We start from the raw sequence: 25,991 nt of genomic DNA, 5'->3' as shown, positions 1-25,991 counted from the left end.
AAATCATTTGCGTTTTCCTTGGAGAGGAAAAAGGTGTCTCAACTGTTTTCAGCCATTTGAACCTGTGTGCCGGTTTGTTTTACGTTTCTTTTATTTATTTTAGAGTTGGGAAGGCCTTGCATGCAAAGCACATGCTAATTTCTTCTGAGGTCACCATCCTCACTATCAGGGTATCCAAATAAATGTATTTTGACGACCCACGATTTCCGCGTGCAGCATATTTTGGAAGCTCTGAAACAAATGTACCCCCACCCCCGCACGAACCTTGAACATTTTGGGAAGCCAGTTGAATAGATGGTCAGCGCAATGTGTTTCACTTTTTATCCAGTTCCTCTGTATGGAAATGTTGTTTCTCCTCAACTGTTTGATTACGACGTTGTTCTCTCAAGCAAACATGATAACAACATTGGCCAGCAATGTGTTCTTGTCACACATTGATTTTCATTTCCATTATCTGTAGTGTGATACGGATTTAAGATGATTCACAAATTTTCTGTCAGCGTCCACTATCTTATTTCGTGCTGTGGTTTAAATCAACTGCTTCCTCAGCCTTCTGATCAAAACGTTAATTTTGAAAATTCATTCAAAAACACATCACAATTCCTCCTTCATTTATTGACAGAGGCTCTGGTTAAACATGGAAATGGAACACTACATTATTTTCCTGGTTTCAAACCTTGCAGCTGAGTACTTTTGATATGCTCAATATAATCAAAATGAATGCTTGGCTGGTTTTCGGTGAGTCTATCCTGCATCAGCTGAAGTTTTGATTTATTTGTACAAACATAATTGAATACATTAAAGTGTTCTAATAACATTATATGACATCCGTACGCTTTTGTCCTTACATTAAAAACATACTCTCTTTAATGTTAGACTTCTGTTTCCTTTATCATATATTATTGAGTGCTTAAATCTATTACATTGTGACAGTTTTAAGTTCACGCATATGTTAATTATTACAATAGATAACATCTGGTTCATGGAAATACTGAACATTTTGGTGATTAACTGAACAAAGGAATGTTTGGTGTTGCCAGTAACAAGGGATGACATAGAAATCAGTGATATTTCAGCAATCACATTGCGGCATGTGTGGTAGGAGGCCTTAGTAATATGAGTTTGCATGTGGTGACATGGGCAAGCTGAGAGGTGATGAGGATAGATTAATGCACATGTTGATCATTGAATTTTAGGGACACAGCAGATTTGAGCTGGGCTGTGGTGCTAGACAAGTGAGGCAGACTGTTTAAAAAGACTAGCCTTCAACCCATTTTCATTTCTGCCACAGTGAATCCTAAAAAGGCACTGTGCAACTCAGCTCTGACTTAACAGACTATTTCCAAGGATGAAGTCACACAAGGCTTAGGTGAGCATTGCAGACACAACAAAATTCTGCAGATCAGGTTCTATCTAACCAAAAAGTAAATCAAGCACAAACAATGGACCCCATAACAATGACAATTCTGCACCAAGCATGCAACTACATTTGCAGCAATAAGACAGATGTTGAAAAATAATGTTTACCCAGCCAGAACGCCCACAGCCAGCAATGTACTACACCACAAACAATAACCTATATATCTAGCCACAAATCACCCCACCCCCATGATAAAACTTATTCACCCATAGACAAGATCTTCAGAGTTTTCTAACTTCAATAGAAAAATCATCCAAGCTTGATCGTGGCTGGTCCTTTCAAACTTTGTTATTCCGCTCCCCCCCCCCCACCCCAACTTTCCATCATACATCAAGCTTGTAGCTGTTTTTGCTAAAACTCAACACCATAAAGAGTAATATTCCCAAAACAGAGGTTTGAGCAACAAGCACATAAATTTCAACAATTTGATTCAACTTAGCATTGTTAACTAGCAATAACGGTGGTGACATTAGAAATTGAACTGCAGATTATTGAATTGACAGAATTGTAGATAATCAAAAGTTGTTTGAGATTATGATTCTTTTTTTCTCGATGAAAAATCTGTTCTAATATTGATTCATTAATTTAGTAAGAAATAAGACTTGTTCCATTTTCCCAATTTTTTCTTCATTATCATTCTAGATGAAGCTCATTTCCATACTAATGCTACCAAAGCGCCTCTTTTCTCCTCAAACAAAGGTTCCACAGCTTTCCCACTCTCAATCAACAAGGGTTCCAGTCATGGTAAACAGCTAATACAGCAATATAATTTCAGCTCTAATTTTCATCACTTCCAAAAGAGGTTGAGCTTATTTTTTTTTTATTTTTCACAGCCTCAGCCTTCTTACCAAAGAGATTACCATCCATAATTTTTGAAAATTCCACATGGTAGCACTGCTTTATACATCTTACTCAACCATACTTTTTTTCTCTTTTCAGTGTTATAAAGTGACTTCTCATTCTCACTGAATACCTCGTCCCTATTTTTGTCACTCTCAAATTTCCACTTTACTTTCCAACAGATTTTTTTTCTTGAAAAAAAGAAACAAAAGGTCATCAAATTTCACTCTCCTCCATTCTCAGAAACCAAGCTCTCAACACCCCCTCTCAAAGAAACATAGATTTACAAGTAGGGATAGTAGGAAGTGCTGATGCTGGAGTCTGACAGAACAAGGTGTGGAGCTGCATGAACACAGCAGGCCAGACAACATCAGAGGAGCAGGAAAGCTGATGTTTTGTTTTTTTTTGTCTGAAGAAGGGCCCAGATCCGAAATGTCAGCTTTTCTGCTCCACTGATGCTGCCTGGCCTGCTGTGTTCATCCAGCTTTACACCTAGATTTACACATACATTCTTTCAGTGAGAATAATCTATTCTCTGCTCAACATGCTACCCCATGTATATTGGGGAGAAAAATACAGACTGAACAACAAGTTGCAAAATACTTCATTTGAATCTACGACAATGGCACTAAATTTACTCTTGTTGCATTGATTTATTCTCGTGTTGATCTCAAACTTTTATGAAGCTGCAACATTGTCAGTCAATTTTTAAACTCAATGCTCTGGCTAATGAAAGCAAACATGCCATATGCCTTTTGATTACCTTTTCCACCTGTGTTGCCACTTCCAGTGACCTGTGTACCTGGAGACCCAGATCCCTCTGCTTATCAATGTGCTTAAGGGTTCTGCCATTTACTGCATATTTTCCATCTGGATCAGACATTCCAAAATGCATTACTGCACTTTTTTTTCTGAATTAAACTCCATCTGCCACCTTTCTGCCCAAGTCACCAACTGATCTATATCCAGCTCTTTGATGGTCCTCATTGCTATCTTCAATTCCACCAACCTTTGTGTCATCAACAAACAATAATCAGACCAGTTACATCTGACCCAAAGCGACTTTAGCTTCTCTATCAGCCTGCTATGAGGGACCTTGTCAAAGACCTTACCGAAGTTCATGTGGGCAACATCCACTGCCCTACCCTCGTTGATGATCTTTGTCATTTCTCAAAAAAAAACTCAAAAAGCCACAACCTTCCCTTCATAGAACCATATTGCCTCTCACTAAATGCTCACAGATTTCCAGGTGGGAGTAAATCCTGTCTCGAAGAATTCTCTCCAATAATTTCCCTACCACCGATGTAAAGCTCACCGACCTGTAATTACCTGGATTATCCTTGCCAGGCTTCAAAAACAAAGGAACAACATTGGCTATTATCCAATCCTTTGGGGCCTCCCCTATAGCCAGTGACGATACAAAGATTTCCCCCAAGGCCCCAGCAATTTCTTGCCTTGCCTCTCTCAGTATTCTGCAGTTTATCCCATCAGGCCCTGGGGACTTGTCTACTTGATAATAAAATGTGAGGCTGGATGAACACAGCAGGCCAAGCAGCATCTCAGGATCACAAAAAACTTGAGATGCTGCTTGGCCTGTTGTGTTCATCCAGCCTCACATTTTATTATCTTGGATTCTCCAGCATCTGCAGTTCCCATTATCACTTGTCTACCTTAATGTTTTTCAAGACCCCCCAATACCTCCTCTCTTTTGTTCTCAACATGACCCAAATGATCGACACACCCTTCTCCAGACTCACCATACACCAAGACCTACTCATTTAATACTTTGCCCATTTCCTCTGGCTCCAGGCAGAAGTTTCTTTTCCTGTCCTTGAGTGGACCAACCCTCTGCCTGTCTACCCTCTTGCTCTTGTGATATGTCTAAAAAACCTTGAAATTTTCCGAAATTCTGTTTGCCTATGACTTTTCACAACCCCTTTTTAACCCGCCTGATTCCTAGTCTAAGTTTCTTTTGGCTTTCCTTTTCTTCCACCCTTGCTTCACATGTTCCCAGCCTCCTAGCCTAGATAAATGCTTCCTTTTCCTTTTGATTAGGTTCACAATATCTCTCATTATCCAAGTTTCCCTAAACTTGCAATACTTATCCCTCATCCTTAAGGGGACATGCTGGCCCACATTCCCAGCAACTTACACTCGAAAGCTTCCCACATACCATATGTTGATTTCAAACATCTGCCTCCAATGTACATTCTTCAGTTCTGCCTGATATTGTTGTAATTAGCCTTACCCAAATTTAGCACCTTCACTGACAACTACGCTTACCTTTATCCATTAGTACCTTAAAACTTACTGAATTTTGGGCACTGTTCCCTAGCTGCTCCCCTACTGAGATGTCGACTACCTAGCCAGGCTCACTCCCCAATACTCTGTCCATTAAAGCCCCGTTCCCAGTCGAATTGTCTGCATGCTGTTTCAAGAAGCTCTCCTGGATGTTCCCTACACACACTGCCTCATCTGAGCCACAAGCACTAATTGAGTCCAGTCAATATTGGAAGTTAAAATCACCCACCAAAACAACATTGTTACTTTAGCATCTTGCTAAAATCTGCCTACATATCTGTTCTCCTATCTCCCACTGGCTATTGGCAGGTGTATAGTAAATCCCAAACAGTGTAATTACACCCTTCCTTGTCCTGAGCTCTACCCATTTTGCCTCACTATATGAGCCATCTGAGGTATTCTCCTGCAGTACAGCTGTGATATTCTCCTTAACAAGAAGTGCAACTCTCCCAGCCCTTTATATATTCCCATCTGTCACTCCTGAAATATCTCTATACTGGAATGTTAAGCTGCCAATCCTGTCTCTACCTTAAAAAATTCTCTGTAATAGCAACAACATCATAGTTCCAAATACTAATCCAAGCTCTATGTTCATCTTCCTTACCTGTTACTTTTCATGCATTGAAACAGATGCATTTTATTTCAACAGACCCACTTTGATCAGCAACCACACCCTGCCTGCTCATCCTCTGGGTCTTACTGATCCTAATCTATAGTTCCCTTGCAGTCCATTCACCTTTTCTTTGGTTCCCAAACACCTGCCAAGCTAGTTTATGTTGCATTACTGCTCCATACCATTCAATATATTTTGTTCTTCGACAGCACCCTGCCTCACTTCCTTTAAACTGTTGCATCCCAATCTTTTCTTCAGTTCTGATGAAGTTTGTCCTCTTGCGGTATTTATTATGATTCTCTATAGAGAAGATAACTGACTTGCAGACTATTTAAGCTAGGTTCTGCTTTTCTCTCTCCTGTACCATTTACCGAATAGTGGAGCCTCTCAAGCACGTTAACATTTCACCTTTGTCAGAACTCCAGTTTGGAGAAGGAGAAGGGAACAGCAGGAAATGGAAATGAGGTTTGTAGGGTTGTCACCATATCTGCAGAGATGGTAAAATGTTTGGGGCGAGTTACAGGAGTGCAGCAGTCAACAAATGGTGTCAGGTAATCATTATTATAGTGTTGGAAAACCTGAACCTGTCTTTCCCAGGTACATTTCCCATACATGACAGGAACGTGGGGGTGCAATGGAGGTTTTAACCATAACAAGATAGATTATATTTTCCAGAGAACAGAACAGATAAGTAAAGCATCATCTGACACAATGGGGGGCCATCAGCTGGGAAATTATATTAGTTTCATGGCATGCCCACTGCCAATATTGAAGGTTTGATAAGGAGTTTGCCTCATCAAGTATTTGTATGTAGCCAGATATATGCTATGATAAAAAATGTGTTGGATTTCAATTGAGTTATCCGAACATATTTGTTCACTGACTGATTAATATCTGTCTCTGTGGAATCAATTTGTGTCACTGGAGGGTTTTCATTTTTAATGAGGCTCTTTTTTATTATGCTATATATTTTAGCATCAGCGGAAGCATCACTAAAGCTCATTAGTGAGTCTACTGAAATGGACCATTGGATGATATATAATTTTGTCACTGACTTAGGAAAGATGTATTATCCTCTCCTTGCTGTCATTGGTGTTCCTGGTAAGTCTATGCATCTAATTTTTAATTCAGTAAACTTTTGTCTTTTTTAAGACAGTAAATCCATGCATTGAGTGAACTTTTTTTTCATTCTACCTGTGATATTAAGTCAATTAAGATTTGTTTTCAATGGAATTGGGTTTATTTTCAATGCCATAGGCCATTCAATTTTCCCATTTGATACTTGCTTGTTAAGATTAAACTATTTCAAATTTCCAGTGCTGATTAGAAATCACAAACTCTAATTATGCTTCACACACATCATGACATAGATTTATCTCAACACATGGAGATACATAGATCTTAGGTAATTAGTGATAAATTTCATAGTCATGATTTTGAATGCAGCTCCTGTCATCCACCTCACTTTATGCCATCCCTGACTTCACATCATTGTTTCTCTTTGAAATGGTTTGAAGACCCATCAAACATGAGTCAGTTTTTAATTGTAAATGAATGTAAAAAAAATGCTTGCAGTGGATTCCTTTCAAGTTATTGACTCAACTAATTGAACTAATTGTTCATGAGGGAATTTCTCAGGTAACCCCTCAAACAACCTCCTGAGAGGTCCCTGGCTATTTTACTGTTTCTTGGTTTCTTCACGACTTTCTGATCAACCTAACTCTTTTGCCCTAAAATTATGAAACTTCCCATTGTTCAGTGACCCTGACCTCCCCTTGGTCAAAATGCTACCATTGGTGCTTTTGTGTCTACATTTTCTGCTTATTTAAGAACATAGGAACATATGAAAAGAGGTAAGCCATTCAACCCGAAAAATGTGTTGTGCCAATAATACAGCCATTTCTCATTTAAAACATCAAGATCATTTATTCACGCTACGAATATAACTCTTCACACCATTGTTAACAAAAAAACACACAATTAATCTTTATTTTCAATATTTTACCAGATATGTAAACACTTCTACAGTGATCTGGGATGTAGATCTGAAAGGTAGACCACCCTCTGATCAAAAACAAATTCTTCATATTTTGTTCCTAAAATGCATTGCCATTTTAAGTTATGCCACATTGTTCTAGATTTCCAAGTCAGAGGCATACCTTACTTGCAGACATTTTTGAGATCCCTTCCTGTATTTTGCAGTGTTTAATGAGATAACCACTCCTTCTTCAAAACTTCAAAGATTACAGACCAATTTCTTTCAAGATCTCTTCAGAAGAATGTCCTGACTTCCTGACAACAGGTCTGGTGAACCTTCATTGCATTCCTTCTGCGTTAAAGATGTCTTTGAGTAAAGGTGACCATTATTGCATTGAGTAAACCAGATGCGGCCTAAACAGACACCCGTACATTTCTAAGAATACTTCAGTACATCTGTACTCAAAGCCCCTTGTGACCAAGGTTAACATTACTTCCGGCATCCTAAACTGTTACTACACTTGAATGTTTTCCTTTATTGACAATTACGTCAAGATTCCTTTAGTTGCGTAGAAATGTCAACCTTGCACCATCCATGGAGTACTCTGGATTTCTGATCTTCTGATGGAATTGAATGACCTCCTATATGTATTAAGATTGCATCATCCATTGCCTTCTAATTCCCAATCACTGTTACTATCCAAATTCGCCTGAACCTGTGTTACGTCTTCCCTATTACAAACATCCCTGTTTTGTTTTGTGTCAGCTACAATTTTGGAAGATTACATTTGGTTTGCACTTCCAAACCATTGATATATGTTGTGAAGTGACATATGGATTGGTCTTATTACTCCTCCATTCATCACATTTTGGAAATGTGAGAGTGATCCATTTATTCCTCGTCCTTGTTTCTGGTCTCATTGCCAAACCTTAATAAATGCCATTACATGTTTCCCACGTCACGGTAGTGAGCAAGTAATGTGCTTCCATGGTTTAGGGATTGGCCCACAGACAGAAAGTAGAGGCTGTTTCTGGACTTTGGGCCGTTGACTCACATTGGACTGCCTGCAAAGCCTAGCAATTCCACCTCACGGTATTGCTAACCAGAAGATGCTACTCCTCTGACTAAAGCCCATGACGTGGATGGAAGGGCTTGTCAGCTGATAATCAATCGGTTTGCTCACAGTGCCACTTCAAAATCCATCGTGAAAATAGTTAGATGTTGAGTTCAGTGGCACAGAGAAAGGAACACTGTCACAACAAAACTTCTATTTCATGTCCTTCTCCTCCATCCAAGGTGTTTATTTTCATTAAGTGATGGGCTTCATTGACTAATTGCTACTGTCACCAAAAGATTACATTGATGCACGCGTGTGGAATATTGGTCTCCAATTGGCAATTTACCACCCGTGAGAGTGATGCCATGCAGCTTCAGAAAAATGGGGAGGTGCAGTGAAATAAATTGTTTCATATGTGGTGAAGACTGCACAAGCGAATGTGAAAGACAAAAAACTGAATCAAGTGCCACTCGAGAATTCATTCCATCCATCCTAGGGGATGAAATCTGCTGTGAAGCAGCTTCAAGCCTTGGATTCCCTTTTGCATTTCTGAGAGTTCATGTCGGTGTGGCGGCAGCTTCACAGATATTGTTTGTATTTGTACCCGTCTTCAACTAGAATTCCAAACTTGCAATTGGTGTGGATGTTGATATTTTGCTTGACAATATTCTTCAAGTTCAGCTCCTGGTACACCATCATCTCGTTGCAAGTCATATTTCTGGAGATGTGGAAAACCCGAGTCTATTGAAGTATCCTCAACTTTAGCGCCAAAACTATGAATGGCATATTTGCCTTCACAGTTTAGATTAGATTGGATTGGATTTTATTGTCAAGCGTATCCAAGCACGGCATAACAGGAGTAGAGTGAAAAGTGCAAAGAGTGCTGCAAAAAACAATGCAATGAGCAGAAATCAAAAAGCTGGAACAAAAGGAAATGGAATGCCCCAGCCGTTTCAGTCGGCTTCATGTTCTTCTCCCGACGGCGGAAATTGGCTGGAACGCTGGAGGGCCCGACTGTGTTCCAATTCAGGGCTTAACCACGACTCCACTGCAAGAAGTCGCCAAGATGTGGCAGCATCTCACCACTGCCTCCACCATGTGTCCTGCTTCGGGCCCAGCAATGCCGCCCCAGCTGCATCTACCATAGCGGCGCTGCCTGCGCTATATCCAGCAATGTTCCCGTCAATGGAGCAGAGTCACGTCTGCACAGCGCCATCTCACCGCTGATGCCATGAGTCGCACGCTGGCCAACACTTGCCGCTACGAAAGATCCGCGACCACCAATGCCGCCGCAAAGTAAGCTGCGCAGATGAAGGAAAAACAGCAAAAAGTTAAAAGTCAAGACTGTGAAGAAAATAAAAGGAAAAAAGAACTAAGAGGAAGGAAAAGAAGAAAAGCAGAGAGAGAAGGAGGCAGACCACTGTTAGGTTCAGGAGTTTTAACGCTGTTACCCTGCCACTGCTATTTTGATTATTCAGATTTCACTGCCAATAAGAAACTGCGTGAATGTACAAGTCTTTTATTCAACCATTATCAGTTCTCTAGGTCAGATTGTTCTATAGTATGTTCTCCCTTCCATTTCTGATAACGGGCACAACTTAGAGACTGCCTTCTTCTGCGTGCTGAGTTTGTCAGCAGGAGACTGTTTCTCTCTCCGCAAGGATGAGGTGGCAGAAATTGTTGATTGTTTTTAGTGGTGTTTCTTGAAATTTACCAAGTGAGTAAAAACGCACGTTGTCCCAGAGCAAAGTTGCCTTGAATTAAACTGTGTAAAGGAAAAGATCACACAAGTCAGGCCACGGTATCTTGAGCTTTTGTAACTTGTCTTCTGGCTACATAACTGGTGCAACATCATCAGCAAACAGAATATCGCTGTAATGAATATTAAAGACTTTGCCTTTCAAGTTTGTTCGTTGAGGAGCTTGCAACCGACAGCCATTTTGACGGTAATGTTTATGTCAGTAAGGTTGAAAAAAAGAGACAAAAAGAAGAAACACTATCCATACATTTTATATATCCCAGTATCTAAATAGTTCAAATAAAATGTGAGGCTGGATGAACACAGCAGGCCCAGCTGCATCTCAGGAGCACAAAAGCTGATGTTTCGGGCCTAGACCCTTCATCAGAGAGGGGGATGGGGAGAGGGAACTGGAATAAGTAGGGAGAGAGGGGGAGGCGGACCGAAGATGGAGAGAAAGGAAGACCTTGACCGCGTCTCCCGCATTTCCCACCACACATCCCTCACAGCCCGCCCCCGCCACAACCGCCCAAAGAGGATCCCCCTCGTCCTCACATACCACCCCACCAAACTCCGGATACAACGCATCATCCTCCGACACTTCCGCCATTTACAATTCGACACCACCACCCAAGACATTTTTCCATCCCCACCCTTGTCTGCCTTCCGGGGAGACCACCCTCTCCGTGACTCCCTTGTTCGCTCCACACTGCCCTCCAACCCCACCACACCCGGCACCTTCCCCTGCAACCGCAGGAAATGCTACACTTGCCCCACACCTCCTCCCTCACCCCCATCCCAGGCCCCAAGATGACTTTCCATATTAAGCAGAGGTTCACCTGCACATCTGCCAATGTGGAATACTGCATCCATTGTACCCAGTGTGGCTTCCTCTGCATTGGGGAAACCAAGCAGAGGCTTGGGGACCGCTTTGCAGAACACCTCCGCTCGGTTCGCAATAAACAACTGCACTTTCCAGTCGCAAAACATTTCCACTCCCCCTCCCATTCACATGGGCCTCCTGCAGTTCCACAATGATGCCACCCGAAGGTTGCAGGAACAACAATTCATATTCCACTTGGGAACCCTGCAGCCCAATGGTATCAATGTGGATTTCACCAGCTTCAAAATCTCCCCTTCCCCCACCGCATCCCAAAACCAGCCCAGTTTGTCCCCTCCCCCCACTGCACCACACAACTAGCCCAGCTCTTCCCCTCCACCCACTGCATCCCAAAACCAGTCCAACATGTCTCTGCCTCCCTAACCTGTTCTTCCTCTCACCCATCCCTTCCTCCCACCCCAAGCTGTATCTCCATCTCCAAACTACTAACCTCATCCTTGACCTGTCCGTCTTCCCTGGACTGACCTATCCCCTCCCTACCTTCCCACCTATACTCTCCTCTCCACCTATCTTCTTTTCTCTCCATCTTCGGTCCGCCTCCCCCTCTCTCCCTATTTGTTCCAGAACCCTCACCCCATCCCCCTCTCTGATGAAGGGTCTAGGCCCGTAACGTCAGCTTTTTCGCTCCTGAGAAGCTGCTGGGCCTCCTGTGTTCATCCAGCCTCACATTTTATTATCTCGGATTCTCCGGCATCTGCAGTTCCCATTATCACATCTAAATAGTGAAGCTGATTCTTTTTTGAAGTCTGAAGCATCTTTTCTCCCGTATCTTTTTATATCTTTTCCTCACAGTTAACATAGTGACTGTTATGATCCTATCTCGTGGGCATTGTGGTCTCACCAAATGTGTTACACGTTACCTGCTGTCAATGGCTGCCGTGGATATTTTGCTTCTGACGATCGATCTGATAGCGGGGCACTTCCTTATTCTTTTTCAGAAGCGTTTTCTTCTTGAGAGCTTCATTGAAGTATGTAAAATCCATGACATCGTGCTGCATTCAGCTACAGACTGTTGCGCCTGGTTCACTGTTGTGTTTACTTTTGATCAATTTGTGACCATTTGTTGCCAGAAGCTGAAACGCAAATATTGCACTGAGAAAACTGCGGCTTTTGCTTTGGGATCCGTGGTTTTACTGAGCTGTATAAAGAACATCACGTGTCATGTTATTATAATGGATGCTTATCTGCTCTGGTACACACCTTTTATTTGTTCTGTAACAAGAAATGTTACGGTATCAAAAGACTGGGTGGCAGCCATGCGTCTTCATTATGTTATCACTCTGGCGCTCCCATTCCTTGTCATTCTACTTCTTCATGCTCTCATAATTAAGCATGTTTTATTAAACTGTAAGAGACTACAGGGAAGCAGCAACAGTGGGAGTCCTAGCGAAATGTTGATGATGAAACGAACTAAATCCATCATTTTACTTTTTGTTGTCTCGGGGAATTTCATTCTCTTATGGTCGATCCATGTGGTGGATTCTGCATGTGCTGGAATGCTGTTCTCAAAGTCTGAATCTTTCGTGATGCCTTACATAAGACGAGAATTAGGATTTATGCTTCAGTTCCTAAGCTGCTGCACACGTATTTGCATGTATGCCATGACACTCAGTAAGTTCAGAGATCAGTTGAAAAGTGTGTTCACTAATCCGTTTTCTTAATTGATCAATTCATTAAATGAACAAAGTTGAATATTTTCCAATATAAACATTAAGTCTCACTAAATTCTTGCTCTGAAAACTCTCAATTTTGTCCTGTATGATGGAATAAAACAGGTTTCAGAATCGAACAATTAGAAATTAGGAGGATTTCAAAATTACTATGGGGGCATATTATTAAACTTGAGGAATGAAAATCAAAAATAAACTAAAGTCCAATGCTAATAAATGTGTTGTGGAACACTTTGGTGGGAAGAACTCCTTATCTGGAACTAGTTAATATGAAACTGCAAGTCATGTTGGGATAGAGTGCGAAATGATTGTTGTGTTAATGATAAATTAAACTAACAAGTGGCTTCAAGGTGGCAAAAAAGTGAACCCAACAGCAGTTTTATTTCTAAATCAATAAACTTTAATCATCAGAGAGTTGTGCTGAATGTAAATAGAACTTCTTTAAAGCAAATTGAAAAAAAAAGTATGCAGTTCTGACCGCGATGTGGAATCAAGGTGCTTGAACAATAGAAAGGGTGAGGAGAAGATTAGTAATGCAAAAAAAAATTACTGGTGGGCACATTTTAAACTCTGACAATGTAGGTCACACATCCCATCAAATAGAAGATTAATGGGCGTATTATTAATCATGTTTTAAGTGATAAAGCATATTAAGAAAGATAGTACATTGCTTGATTCTTTTTTGTGGGGAGGATCACATTTGGAGGCCATCAAATCAACAGTGAATTTACAAGACATCTTAATCCGAAATTGATAAGCAAGTGGGCCACTCTACAGGGGTGTTTGAAGTGAAATTAAACATGTCATTATAAAAAGAGACTTAGGAGAATGGAAAAGATGTCTAACATGGTAGATTGAAATGAGCTTAGATGGGCAGAATATTAAGTGGAGCATATATATTGAGTCAAACGTTCCTTTGCTATATCACATATAGGTTTCTGATTATCACTCAGCTAGGAAGCATTGTTTCACTATCACACAGAAATAACCACATAAAGTGAAAACTCTCGTTGTCAATTTTGTAATCACAATGCCCATCATTCCAAATAGCCATTGCATGTACATTTTGCCACTGTCGCTAAAAGATAATTGAGAATTAACATAATTTTGAAGAAAAGAACAAGATGCTGCCTGTCTAATCAAGCTAGATGTAACACATAAACATCATTTGTATACACTGCATAAAAAACTGAACTGTTCAATTCATCAGTCTACCTGGAAACAGTCATTTTATTATCCAATGATCACAAGTAAACAACTGGTTTCAACCGTGAATTCAATTTTCTTTTAGTGATGGTGTTCTTTATACCACAGATTGGCATGGAAGGTCGCCGACAGAATTGAATGAGGATTAGTATTGCCTGACCTAGCCAGTGATGCGAAGAACCCAAAAACAAAATGTGTTTTTTTTTCATAATGATGGGTAATAAGACAACTTAATATCAATGGCGATGGTACTAATAATTACAGAGAATAAATTTTCAAAACATAAAACCCACAGAGAAGAATGCAAACAAAGTTGCACAAGCAGTGCTCAAGATTTTAAACCAAAAGCAAATCACTCCATTAATCTCACTGCTCATTCGACAATAAGCTAATTATCAAAATGATAATTAAAACCCATAGCATTGGGAGGGGCATCAATGATGACAAAGTGGCTAAGAGAATTAAGTTGAAAACTGTAATGAACGAGTGATCTTCAGTCTGAAGCTCAGTTACACGGTGATGTCCTCAATGTCAATGTATTAATGATGTGCAGTCAGTTGATAGGGTGCCATTTCAAAATTCATGAGGTAATAAAAATTAATGACAAAGGCAGAGAGTCAGCAACAGCAATTGATAATAGAGGTAGCCTCTTTGCCGATAAAATGTGAGAAACAAAAATAAAAAAAACTTATTTTATTAGGAAGAATGGAATGAGGCAGTACGGGCCAATATAAATCCATTGGAGACCCTCACCAAAATTTCCATTCATTGCAGATGTCATTTGCTTCTCAGGGCTCAGTCCTGGGCCACAACAGTTAGTAACCTTTCATTAAATAAGTTAGATGTGAATGTAGGACGTCTGATTAGGAAGTTTGCAGATGACATAAAGGTTAGTGAACAACAAACAGTGAAATGTACTACCAGCGATAGACTAGAATGCAAATAGGTGGGAGACTTGGGCAGAGAAAAAGCATTTACAATTTACTCGGACCAAATGCGTGTTTTTTTTTGTTTTTGGCAGACCTGCGGCAGAACGTTTAGAAGCATTAACATAAAGAGTTTTCCCTGCATATACATTGACAGGTCCCTGCAAGTGGCAACACACGTGGGTAAAGTGTTAAAGAAGACATATGCCATACTTGTCTTCATCACTCGAGGCATAGACTATAAAAGTTGGCGAGGCATGTTCCAGATGTGAAGAAATTTTGTTCAGCTACGTTTGCAGTATTTCAGACAGTTCTGGTCGTTACAATACCAGGAGGATGTAGAAGGTTTGGAAGGAGCAGCGAAAAGGTTGACCAGGATATTGAAAAAGGGTCATAGAAAGATCTGTACTGAGGGAATGTTACGTTGTCAGAAGGGAAGTATAACATGTTTAGTAAACTCATTGGGTCAGCACTGAGGAACGAGCACACCATCTGATCAACCACCAAATGGGAGTGCTGGACTACTAGAGAGCCAATACAGTATTTTCAGATGATCTGTACTGAGACACCTTTAGAAGTGTCTTCTTTTGTAGGGATTATTCAACTATGATCTGGCTGCACTCTCGCAATGATGCAAACTCGACGTTATGATTTTGTTGATGATGTGCAGAAGAGGTATTCCTTATATCACAGCCATTAATTGTCTGCATCACACAACCTGATTATTTGATTATTAGTACAATGTTGCTTCCTCCAGTTTCTCTTGTACAAATCAGCCATATACGTCCAATTACTCACAGCATTGTCCACATTATAAAAGTATTTGTCTGGCTCGAAAATTGTGAGGAAGTTGTGTGGCCTTGAAAGACGATATACAACTCGACGTATTTTATTTTTGTTTCCCATGGCATTTTCTTCAACATTGTTCCCTTTGTTTAAAGTTTTCCTTAGGGGCAAGTTTATTGATTCTCTTAGTTGTTAATTTCTTGGATTTTTTAATGTATTTTAATTATTCTCTCTCGTGGTTGTTGCTTTACTCTAAACTGGCACATGGAGATGCTTGTGTTGTACCAGATGTTAGACTCATTTCAGCGTGAACATGATCTTTCTTACAGAGACGTGCTAGCCATTTGGAAACTTTTTCTTTGAGATAACACCACTGTAAAGTTTTGCTACCGATTTTTCAGTCAGTGTTAATACTTCTCAAAACATTGATTTTGCTCCACACATGTAATCTCTCCAAGAGAAATTATAGATGCCACCATCACCATGGATACCTGTCCTGCTTTGCAGCTCCATTCAAGATTGGACAAAACTTGGTTGCGGTAGTAAGATAGTTGATTTTTAAATACCCTCTGAGCAATTAGGAATGGCAATAAATGTTGGCCTAGCCAGCAAGGCACTCATCCTGTGAATAAATAAATAAATAAATTCACTTGGTTAGCATTTGAGATGAAAACCCTATTGGGCAGAAAAAATACATGAACATTTATGCCGATTCCTGTTTCATTTGCGTGAAATTTTCTGAAAACTTAACGAACCATGGCATGCATGAAGAAAGATACTAATAATGAGATTTTTCAGCAAGAAATGCTTCCAAAAGGGACAACAGATAAGTGAAGACCTGATGACACAATTGATGGAAAGAAAGATTAGATTGGGAATAAGAATCAGAAGTCACACGACATCAGGTTTTGTTCAACAGGTTTATTTGAAATTGCAAGCTTTTTGAGCACTGCTCCTTTGTCAGGTGAAGCAGAGGTAAGTGCACAGGATCAGAATATATAAATTGACAGATAATGGGAAGATAATAACAGGTAATTAAGAGTGTCTCAACAGGTAAGTGCAAATAGTGTGAGTGGATTGTTGACAGGCTGAATAACAAGTCTCTGCAGGTGGTCAAAAGTGTCAAACGGTATCAGTAAAGTGATAATGGGAACTGCAGATGCTGGAGAATCCAAGATAATAAAATGTGAGGCTGGATGAACACAGCAGGCCCAGCAGCATCTCAGGAGCACAAAAGCTGACGATTTGGGCCTAGACCCTTCATCAGAGAGGGGTATGGGGTGAGGGTTCTGGACTAAATAGAGAGAGAAGGGGAGGCGGACCGAAGATGGAGAGAAAAAAAGATAGGTGGAGAGGAGAGTATAGGTGGGGAGGTAGGGAGGGGATAGGTCAGTCCAGGGAAGACGGACAGGTCAAGGAGGTGGGATGAGGTTAGTAGGTAGGAGATGGAGGTGCGGCTTGGGGTGGGAGGAAGGGATGGGTGAGAGGAAGAACAGGTTAGGGAGGCAGAGACATGTTGGACTGGTTTTGGGATGCAGTGGGTGGAGGGAACAGCTGGGCTGGTTGTGTGGTGCAGTGGGGCGGGGGGACGAACTGGGCTGGTTTTGGGATGCGGTGGGGGAAGGGGAGATTTTGAAGCTGGTGAAATCCACATTGACACCATTGGGCTGCAGGGTTCCCAAGCAGAATATGAGTTGCTGTTCCTGAAACCTTCGGGTGGCATCATTGTGGCACTGCAGGAGGTCCATGTTGGACATGTCATCTAAAGAATGGGAGGGGGAGTGGAAATGGTTTGCGACTGGGAGGTGCAGTTGTTTATTGCGAACCGAGCGGAGGTGTTCTGCAAAGCGGTCCCCAAGCCTCGGCTTGGTTTCCCCAATGTAGAGGAAGCCACACCGGGTACAGTGAATGCAGTATACCACATTGGCAGATGTGCAGGTGAACCTCTGCTTAATGTGGAATGTCATCTTGGGGCCTGGGATAGGGGTGAGGGAGGAGGTGTGGGGGCAAGTGTAGCATTTCCTGCGGTTGCAGCGGAAGTTGCCGGGTGTGGTGGGGTTGGAGGGCAGTGTGGAGCGAACAAGGGAGTCACGGAGAAAGTGGTCTCTCCAGAAAGCAGACAGGGGTAGGGATGGAAAAATGTCTTGTGTGGTGGGGTCGGATTGTAGATGGCGGAAGTGTCGGAGGATGATGCGTTGTATCCGGAGGTTGGTGGGGTGGTGTGTGGGAACGAGGGGGATCCTCTTTGGGCAGTTGTGGCGGGGGCGGGGTGTGAGTGAAGTGCTGCGGGAGACGCAGTCAAGGGCGTTCTCGACCACTGTGGGGGGAAAGTTGCGGTCCTTGAAGAACTTGGACATCTGGGTATGAGTAAAGTGTTCGCAGCTGAATAGCAAATGATGGGATGTCCTATGAACTGATTAATTAAGGCAGTCATAATTACAAAAAAAAATAAAAAATAAGACTGTGTTAGGCACAAATCAAATGATTGGAATAATACAACAGGTATCAGAGTCACATGGTGAAGGCCTAGCCAATGTAACAAGTAATCAAAAGCTCTACAAAATATTAAAGGTAGAGATATCATGACAAATTATCAAGGTAATGCTCTCCAAACAGGCAATATGGAAGATTTTACAAACAGCAAATAAAAGCATAAATTACGTGTTTATATGTTCAAATGAAGTTCGAGAAATTATAAAACTTAGGCTTGAATTGCAAAGTCACAAAAGTCTTTAAACTGACAAAGTTTTTTTTTGTTTTCAACATAATTTCACTTGTTAGAGTGATAACGACAATGCGATATAAATACAAGACAGTGACATTCTCTGATCGTATTCACAATGTGAATAAACAATATGAAAAACCCATATGGCTGTTAGAACGTGGAACTGTTGACATGCAGGCTAATGGACTTGTCTAAAATAGATGGAATGAGTAGTGATCTAGATACAATATATGTCAGAGAAGGGCAAATCTGGTATGCTGACTGGGCTATCTACGTGCATGCATCTGTCTGAATCCTTCAAAAGGGAAGGAATTATTTCCCGGAAGCTAAGCAGAGGGTGCAGACAAAGTGAACTTGAGAGAATGCTCCCTGGATGCTCTGACATTGCCAACAATCATGTTCATATCTACAACGTTTTCCTATTTTACGATGATTTGCATGTTTAAGTTCTGGCTGGGGGTGGGAGGCGGAAGGGGGGGGGAATACTGGAGGAAGACCTGAAAGGAAGCACCTCCCACAGAATCAGTCAACTCCTTCCCCTTACTTTAGACCAATTTGTGCTTAGTATAGAAGTAAAGGAATCTTTGAATGCTCTCATGCAGGTGAGGCAGTCAATTGCTTTGATGTTTTCTGTTACAATTAAAACATAAAAATAAAGAAGTAACGATCAATAAATCCCCACACTTTAATGTTAGACTGCACTGGTTAATAATAAAGAAAAAAACTACCAATATCGTGGATGCAAAACACAAATTGAAAATTTAAATGTATAAAATTGTTCTCAGAATGATGCAATGTCTCATTGTACAACTTTTAATGTAGTCTTTTAATGCCAATGGGGCCTTTTGCTACATCATTTAAGAACTTGGTGCAGCATAACAAAAAGAGTTAACACAACAGTCTGTTGACTTGTCCAACGGTGTCGATCAATGTTATTTCTGGGCATTTGCTTTCTTAAATGGAAGCCACCATTGAATGGCAAGTATTAAGTAGAATAGCCTTTACGAAGAAAACATGACTCAATAAAAACCAACCAAACAATTTCCATCAGAAGGGGCCAAATATTGAAGCATCAGTGTAGTAATTTCACACTGAGTCTACTGTCACTTTACATAGAATCACAGAATGATGCAGTACCGACCAAGACAATTTGTTCTCATGCCTCAGTCATCAACTTGAAGAAAAATGTCAATTTGACCCCATTCCCCTTGTCTTCGTACATGGTATAACATTTTCCTTTATTCTCATCTATAAAACTCAACCAAAGTGCAATGCCCAGTTTTGTTTGGAATTCCTTCCAGGCATTAACTTTGAGAAAATTTCCTGCAGCAAAATTAAGGAAACTTAACATGCTGGAATGTCAGTATTAAACGAGCAATTATCAGCTTTTGTTTCTGAGGAAATGCCAATGGGCCGGAAACTTTAGCCGTTTTCTCTCTGCACGTGCTGCCAGACCTGCAAAGACTTTTTTCCTGCAATTTCTGTCTTTGTTTCTGTTTATTGCTTATGAGATTTTTAATCAATATAACATTACTTACTTAGATATTCACCAAATACATGATGGATATATTTGGCACTTTTGCAGCATCAGCTTCAGTACAGATTTGTTAAATCATGCCATTCAATTTGAATTCAACGTGGCAATGAAGGCATCAGAGAAATGAAAACGCATTACCCTTGTTTTCTTTACAGTGCTGTCCTTATAAAACATGAAAGCTATGTGATCAGAGAGGTGAAGAAATTATAGCTGGTGATAAGCAATCATTGATATATTTGTGGTTTTGTGTTCATTTACACAAACTTGCTAATATCAACTCAGGGCTGCTTAATGGACGCATTGTCCATCTTTTGAACGTGTTTACATCCTTGATCTGCAGGCAGGATTTCTGCAGAAGCTATCACGTTTGCAGGAAAACACTGCGACAAGCTTTCACTCTACATCAATGCAAGATTGACTGGCCTTGGTTGCCACGGCATGCCCGACAGCCGTGCTCATTGAGGCTTTCCCTCTTGGACGAAAATCACAAGGATAGTGACCCCATGAATGACACCAATACGAAGTGATTCAGTTTCAACTTTTTCTCAACTTCCGGGGGTTGGAGCTCGGCTTACTGAGAGCTTATTGGATAGCAGCCCTCGTGTTGTTTCCTTTCTTGTGTGAGGGTGAGTTATTACCGGTATATCTGGTCTTCATTCTGTGTACCCACCCACCCACCCCCAAGCACTCGAATTAAATTTGGTTCAGTGATTACTTGCTTTCGATGCAAAAAATTCTAACAACAAAACTTAACAAACATTGGCCATTGTTAGCAGCTGAAAACTAAAAGGAAACATTTGTGATTCAGGTAGGCTTATTCGACCAATCTACATATGCAATTAACTTTCACTTTCTAACCACTTTACAGTTAATGGCTGGTGAGGTCATTTGGTTTTAAATCCGGGCACTCGGAAAGATCTTGATGTTGATAAAAGTGGATTGCACTGTTTGTTCTTCCCTGTAAGAAATCAATTAACGGTCTGAAATTGAAAAAAAAGTTTTCTGACTTTCTTTTGCTTAATTTCTGAATTGATGTTTTGTCAGCGCTAACTGCACACCAAAGTCAAAAATACCAAATAATGGAAAATGTGACAGAGACAAACGAATCCCTCAGTAACATAACGGGTTTGCTGGATACTGGAAGAAGCAATTCTTACAAAATGCTTGAGGTGTTCTTCATTGTGATTGTGACCGGATCATTAAGCTTGTTGACCATAATTGGAAATATTCTGGTCATTGTTTCTATCAAAGTGAACAGACAACTGCAAACTATTAATAACTACTTTATTTGCAGCTTAGCCTGCGCTGATCTGATTGTCGGCCTATTCTCCATGAATCTATTCACTATTTACATTGTAATTCGGTACTGGCCTATGGGCCCAGCGGTATGTGATTTATGGCTTGCAGTTGATTATCTTGTCAGCAATGCCTCCGCCATGAACCTTCTTGTGATCAGCCTTGACCGCTACTTCTGTGTGACCAAACCCCTTAGCTACCCCTTGAAAAGAACAACCAAGGGGGCAGTGATGATGATTGCAGCTGCATGGATGGTACCATTTATTGTGTTCGCTCCTCCCATTCTCTTCTGGCAGTTCATCACAGGGAAACAGAACATTAGTGACGGTGATTGCTACGTGCAGTTCCTCTCAAACCCTACTGTTACTTTTGGCACTACGATAGTCGCCTTCTATCTCCCTGTTACTATCATGGTGATCTTATATGTGCGCATATCTCGCGCCAGCAAGAGTCAAATAAAAGAGGAGAAGAGAATGAAAGAGTCAAACGAGAGCAATGTTTGTCCAAGTCTAGTTAAGAATAAAATAATGATATTGGATGGTGATGCCATACCCAACGTTGCTCACGGTGAACCGCCTGTTAAAAAGCAAAATGGCGAAATGACAAATTCTACTCATGCCCAAGGGAAGGAGCAAGATTCGTTCAATGAAATAAGTTCCTTCAGTGGGTTTCCACCAAACCAGAAGAAAGAAGGAAAGATTCCAAACAGCACAAGCGTCTCAAGTGAACAAAGTTGTCTCAAAACGGTGATATGCAAACTCATTTGGTTTAAATTAGTCCGCAAACCTGAAAACTGCAACAACAGTTCCACTAAAACAGCAATAATTCCAACTATCAGCAGCGACAATGGGGCAGACAGGGGCATTACAGCTGTTGATAAAACAAATGTCATGACCAAGACTCCTGCCAAGCGGAAGGTAATAGCAACTCGAGAAGTGAGGGTCACTCAAACCATATTTGCGATTCTCCTAGCTTTTATTATAACCTGGGCCCCATACCATGTCATCGTGTTCATTAAAACTTTTTGCTCAACCTGTGTCCCCAGTGAAGTTTGGACTATTGGTTACTGGCTCTGTTACATTAACAGTACTGTCAACCCAGCCTGCTACGCACTCTGTAATACCAATTTCAAAAAAACTTTCAAGTATCTCCTCTTGTGTCAGTACAGATATGTTGGCTCAACAAAATGAATACATCAAATCATCACTACTTTGAGAACATATAGTGACTTTCACCATGAACGTCCACAAATGGCAAGAAGGGATGAGTTTTTTTGTGCCAGTTTATGGACCAAATAGGCAGTTGTTATGTAGAATACTGGAAACATGTCGAATCATATCCTTGTAATTTACAAGGCATGCTAAATTTTTAAAAAAGTCTATTAGGATGAATTTATGAAAGGACTGGAAGATATTTTCAGCATTATTAAATGCAATATATGAATATTTATCAAGAAAAGTTCCTGCTTTTATAATAGTGCTTAATGTACTGTGATCTCTATGGATATAAGGAAGGCATTGGACAAGGTCCCTCACGGCAGACTGGTTAGCAAGTTTGGATCACATGGAATATAGGGAGAACTAGCTACTTGGATACAAACCCAGCTCAATATTAGAAGACAGAGAGTGGTGGTGGGTGGTTGCTTTTCAGACTGGAGGCCTGTGACCAGAGGTGTGCAACAAAGATCAATGTCATTTAAGTAAATGGTTTGGATATGAACATAGGAGGTATGGTTAGTAAGTTTGCAGATGACCCCAAAACTGGAGTTGTAGATGACAGTAAAGAATGTTACTCAAAGTACAACTGGATTTTGATCAGATCAGACAATGGGCTGAAGAGTGGCAGATGGAGCTTCATTTAGACAAATGTGAGGTATTGCATTCTGGAAAGCCAAATCAGAGCAGGACTTATACACTTAATGGAAAAGTCCAGGGGAGCATTGCTGAACAAGGACACTGTGGAATACAGGTTCATCTTGAAAGTGAAGTCAGAGATAGATAAGATAGTGAAGAAGACGTTTGATATGCTTGCCTTTATTGGTCAGTGTGTTGGGTATAGGAGTTCGGAGGTCATGCTGTGGCTGTACAGAACATTCGTTCGGCCACTTTTGGGGCATTGCATGCAGTTCTCGTCTCCCTCCTACAGGAAGGATGTTGTGCCAATTGAAATAGTTCAAAAAATATTTACAAAGATGTTTCCAAGTTTGTGGCTATAGGGAGAGACTGAATAGACTTGTGTTATTTTCCCTGGAGCATTGGAGGTTGATAGATGACCTTATTTAGAAAATCATGAGGGACTTGGACAGGGTAAATAGCCAAGGCCTCTAGCCCTGATGGGGGAGTCTAAACCTAAGTGGCATAGTTTCAAGTTGAGAGGGGAAAGATATAATAGGGATCTAAGGGACAATGTTTTCATGCAGATGGTGGCGCATGTATGGAATGAGCTTCCAGGGAAAGCGGTGGAGGCTGGTACAATTACAAAATTTAAAAGGCACCTGGATGAATACCTGAATAGGAAGGGTTTCAAGCAATATGGGCTAAGTGCTGGCAAATGGAACTAGATTTATATAGGATATTTGATCGGCATAGACAAGTTGGACTGAAGGGTTTGTTTCTGGGCTGAATATCTTGATGACTCAATGACTCTACTAACTGTACTAACTAGGCTGCAGTATGCATTTTAATTAAGCCAATTGGCTGAATTAACTGGACTACCAGCAGATTAATTCCAACAGCAGATATAATCGCTGTGATGGCTGTGGAAGACTCGATATTTACCTCTGGACATAGCTGGTGGTAAAATCAAGGCTCGTCAAGTAATGAGCAATTACCTGCCTTCAGTTGGAGAACTGAAGAACAAGCAAACAATTTGATGTAAGGAGCAGAAATTTAAATAAATATATGAGGAAAAGCTTTTCACCCCGAGGTTGCTGAGCATTTGGATGCCAAGTTTGGTCGAGGCAGATGCCCTTCTAACATTAAAGAAATTTGATGATGCTGTGTCTTTAAGAGATGTGTTTTGTCCAGGTTTCATTTTGAGAGAGATTGGAGGAGGGATGGATTGGCGGGGGGGGGGAGCAGAATATTTGGGGGTGTGGTGTGGCCCTGTGCAGTCTTTGAGAAGATAAACAGCTTGTCAAGTCTTGGGTGTATTTTTTTTTAATTATGCAATCATAGAAGTAGCCTGAAGGGTTGTGATCAAACTCCCACAGAACCATGATTTTTAGTTTATTGTTCAGCAGTTGATTTGGGGCTCTTGAAAAAGTCAAAGCTATTTTTCTCTCTTTTCATTACAGCCACAAGCTGGGGGTCCTCTGTCTGCTACAAGAGTTGCAAGTGAGACAATCTGTTCTGATTTTTTTTTTCTGAGGGTGAGTTTATGGGATGTTACAATATTGGAATAGTTAATAACTAGTAGTTACTGTATCTATTACTCTGTTATATTATCGAATCAAGTTACTCTGATTTCTTTCTTTTTATTGTATTTTAACCGTAGTGAATGATGAAGTTTGTTTTCTTTTAAGGCTGGTAGCTTGACCAATCAAATTACATCTGGAACATGATGCCTTACAAGTACTCCTAAACAGGTAAAATGTCATGTTTGAAACCATCTTCTTAATGTGTTTTGAGGAAGTTTGGTCTGGCCCATGACAAAGTATTTAGGTGTACACTCACTTTGCCAAGTCATGCAAGACTCTGGGTTCAGTGCTGGAAATAGGATTGAAATGGAAAGGCTGTTGTTTTTAATGGCATAGAGGGCCTTTGTGCTGTAAATCTCTATGATTCTAAGTGCTGTTTAGTTGTGCAGTTTCTGCAAACTCTTCATTGTACATTTTACTTCTAGTCCACTTAGCCTCTGTTACATTTTTTTTTCGCTATTCTTTATAGACATTTCAGCTACTGGCTCATTTTGCTTTTATTTCGCAAGACACACTGGAAGAAAAGGATACATCTTTTACTTTAGACTACAAACTGTTCTCTTGATATTTTTGAATAATTATTTCTTACCTAGAACAAACTAATCTGTGTGCATCAATTCTAGTTTATATAAGAAGTTGTAGACCTATATCTCTGCTGCACAAATTACTTGAAAGTTGAATAAACCTCATTAAGGATTAAATAATCAGAACTTTAAAAAAAACCCCAAGTATCTTATCCCAAGACTGACATACCAACCAAAAGCAGCTTCTCACCTGGATTTTTATGGTATTTGTGGATAGTACTTGATCACTTGTGGCACAAATGTGACTATATATTTGACTGATAATTCTCCACAGAAATGAACATAAATTCATCCACTTATGTTTAGGAACTGGATAATATAATGCACCACTGTATGTGGATCTTTGGCTCCTCCTTCTCAAAATCGCCATCTGTGCATCTCAGCAAAGAAGAGCACAAAACACTGTTCGAAACAATTCATCTGTCATTGAGTACTTTCATTCTTGACAGCTGCTCGCCATAATTGGAAGACATTTCAACTGCCCAATGCATCACTCACCATCACTTTCCACTCACTGCTGTGGGCCTGCACCATAAATGTAAAACTCAGCACATTTCACTTCTGCTGGAAAGCAGATCCCTCGCCATACAACTGCATCAGACAGAAAAGGTGAAAGGACAGAAAAAGCATTAGTTTCCCTCTCCACAGCATAGAGAGGGTGCACAGTGAAAAAGCATGTGGCCAATAACAAATGGTGTGCTTGTGGAAGATGGGTTCCTGCAACATTTGTGAACAGCAATGTTTCATGAGGCTCAGGATCTTACAACAGGTTTTGCCTGAAATCTGCCATCTTCTAAAGAAAGCCTAGTGGGCCAAGTGGAGTGTTTTGGTAGCGGTCCACAAAGTCTCTGGAGCAAAACAAAGAGTCACATTATGGTCTCTGCTTCTCAACAAGTCTCATTATCGCTATTGATGCAGGACAATAAACAGAAACTGCTGATCTCAGATAATAGTTTGTATAAATGGAAGAGAAAGAAATCATTCACGGATGGTAG

The 25,991-nt window shown here is 40.6% G+C and overlaps 1 protein-coding gene across 1 annotated transcript; it reads left to right on the top strand.

Annotated features, from left to right (window-relative positions):
* Positions 1-20,777: 20,777 nt before the first annotated feature.
* Positions 20,778-22,184, top strand: LOC125446287 (muscarinic acetylcholine receptor M2-like). The gene has a single exon (XM_048519764.2). The coding sequence runs from the start codon at positions 20,778-20,780 to the stop codon at positions 22,182-22,184; it is 1,407 nt and encodes a 468-aa protein (XP_048375721.2).
* The last annotated feature ends 3,807 nt before the right edge of the window (positions 22,185-25,991 follow it).

This window comes from Stegostoma tigrinum, chromosome 34, assembly GCF_030684315.1.
Source record: "Stegostoma tigrinum isolate sSteTig4 chromosome 34, sSteTig4.hap1, whole genome shotgun sequence".
In the NCBI taxonomy this organism is placed as follows: domain Eukaryota; kingdom Metazoa; phylum Chordata; class Chondrichthyes; order Orectolobiformes; family Stegostomatidae; genus Stegostoma; species Stegostoma tigrinum.
The sequence above is the reverse complement of the archived record's forward strand: the minus strand, read 5'-3'. Positions and strand labels throughout refer to the sequence as shown.

What these genes read in the sequence shown, in the direction of transcription:
- LOC125446287 (XM_048519764.2), top strand. Translation starts at nt 20,778, where the DNA reads ATGGAAAATGTGACAGAGACAAACGAATCCCTCAGTAACATAACGGGT.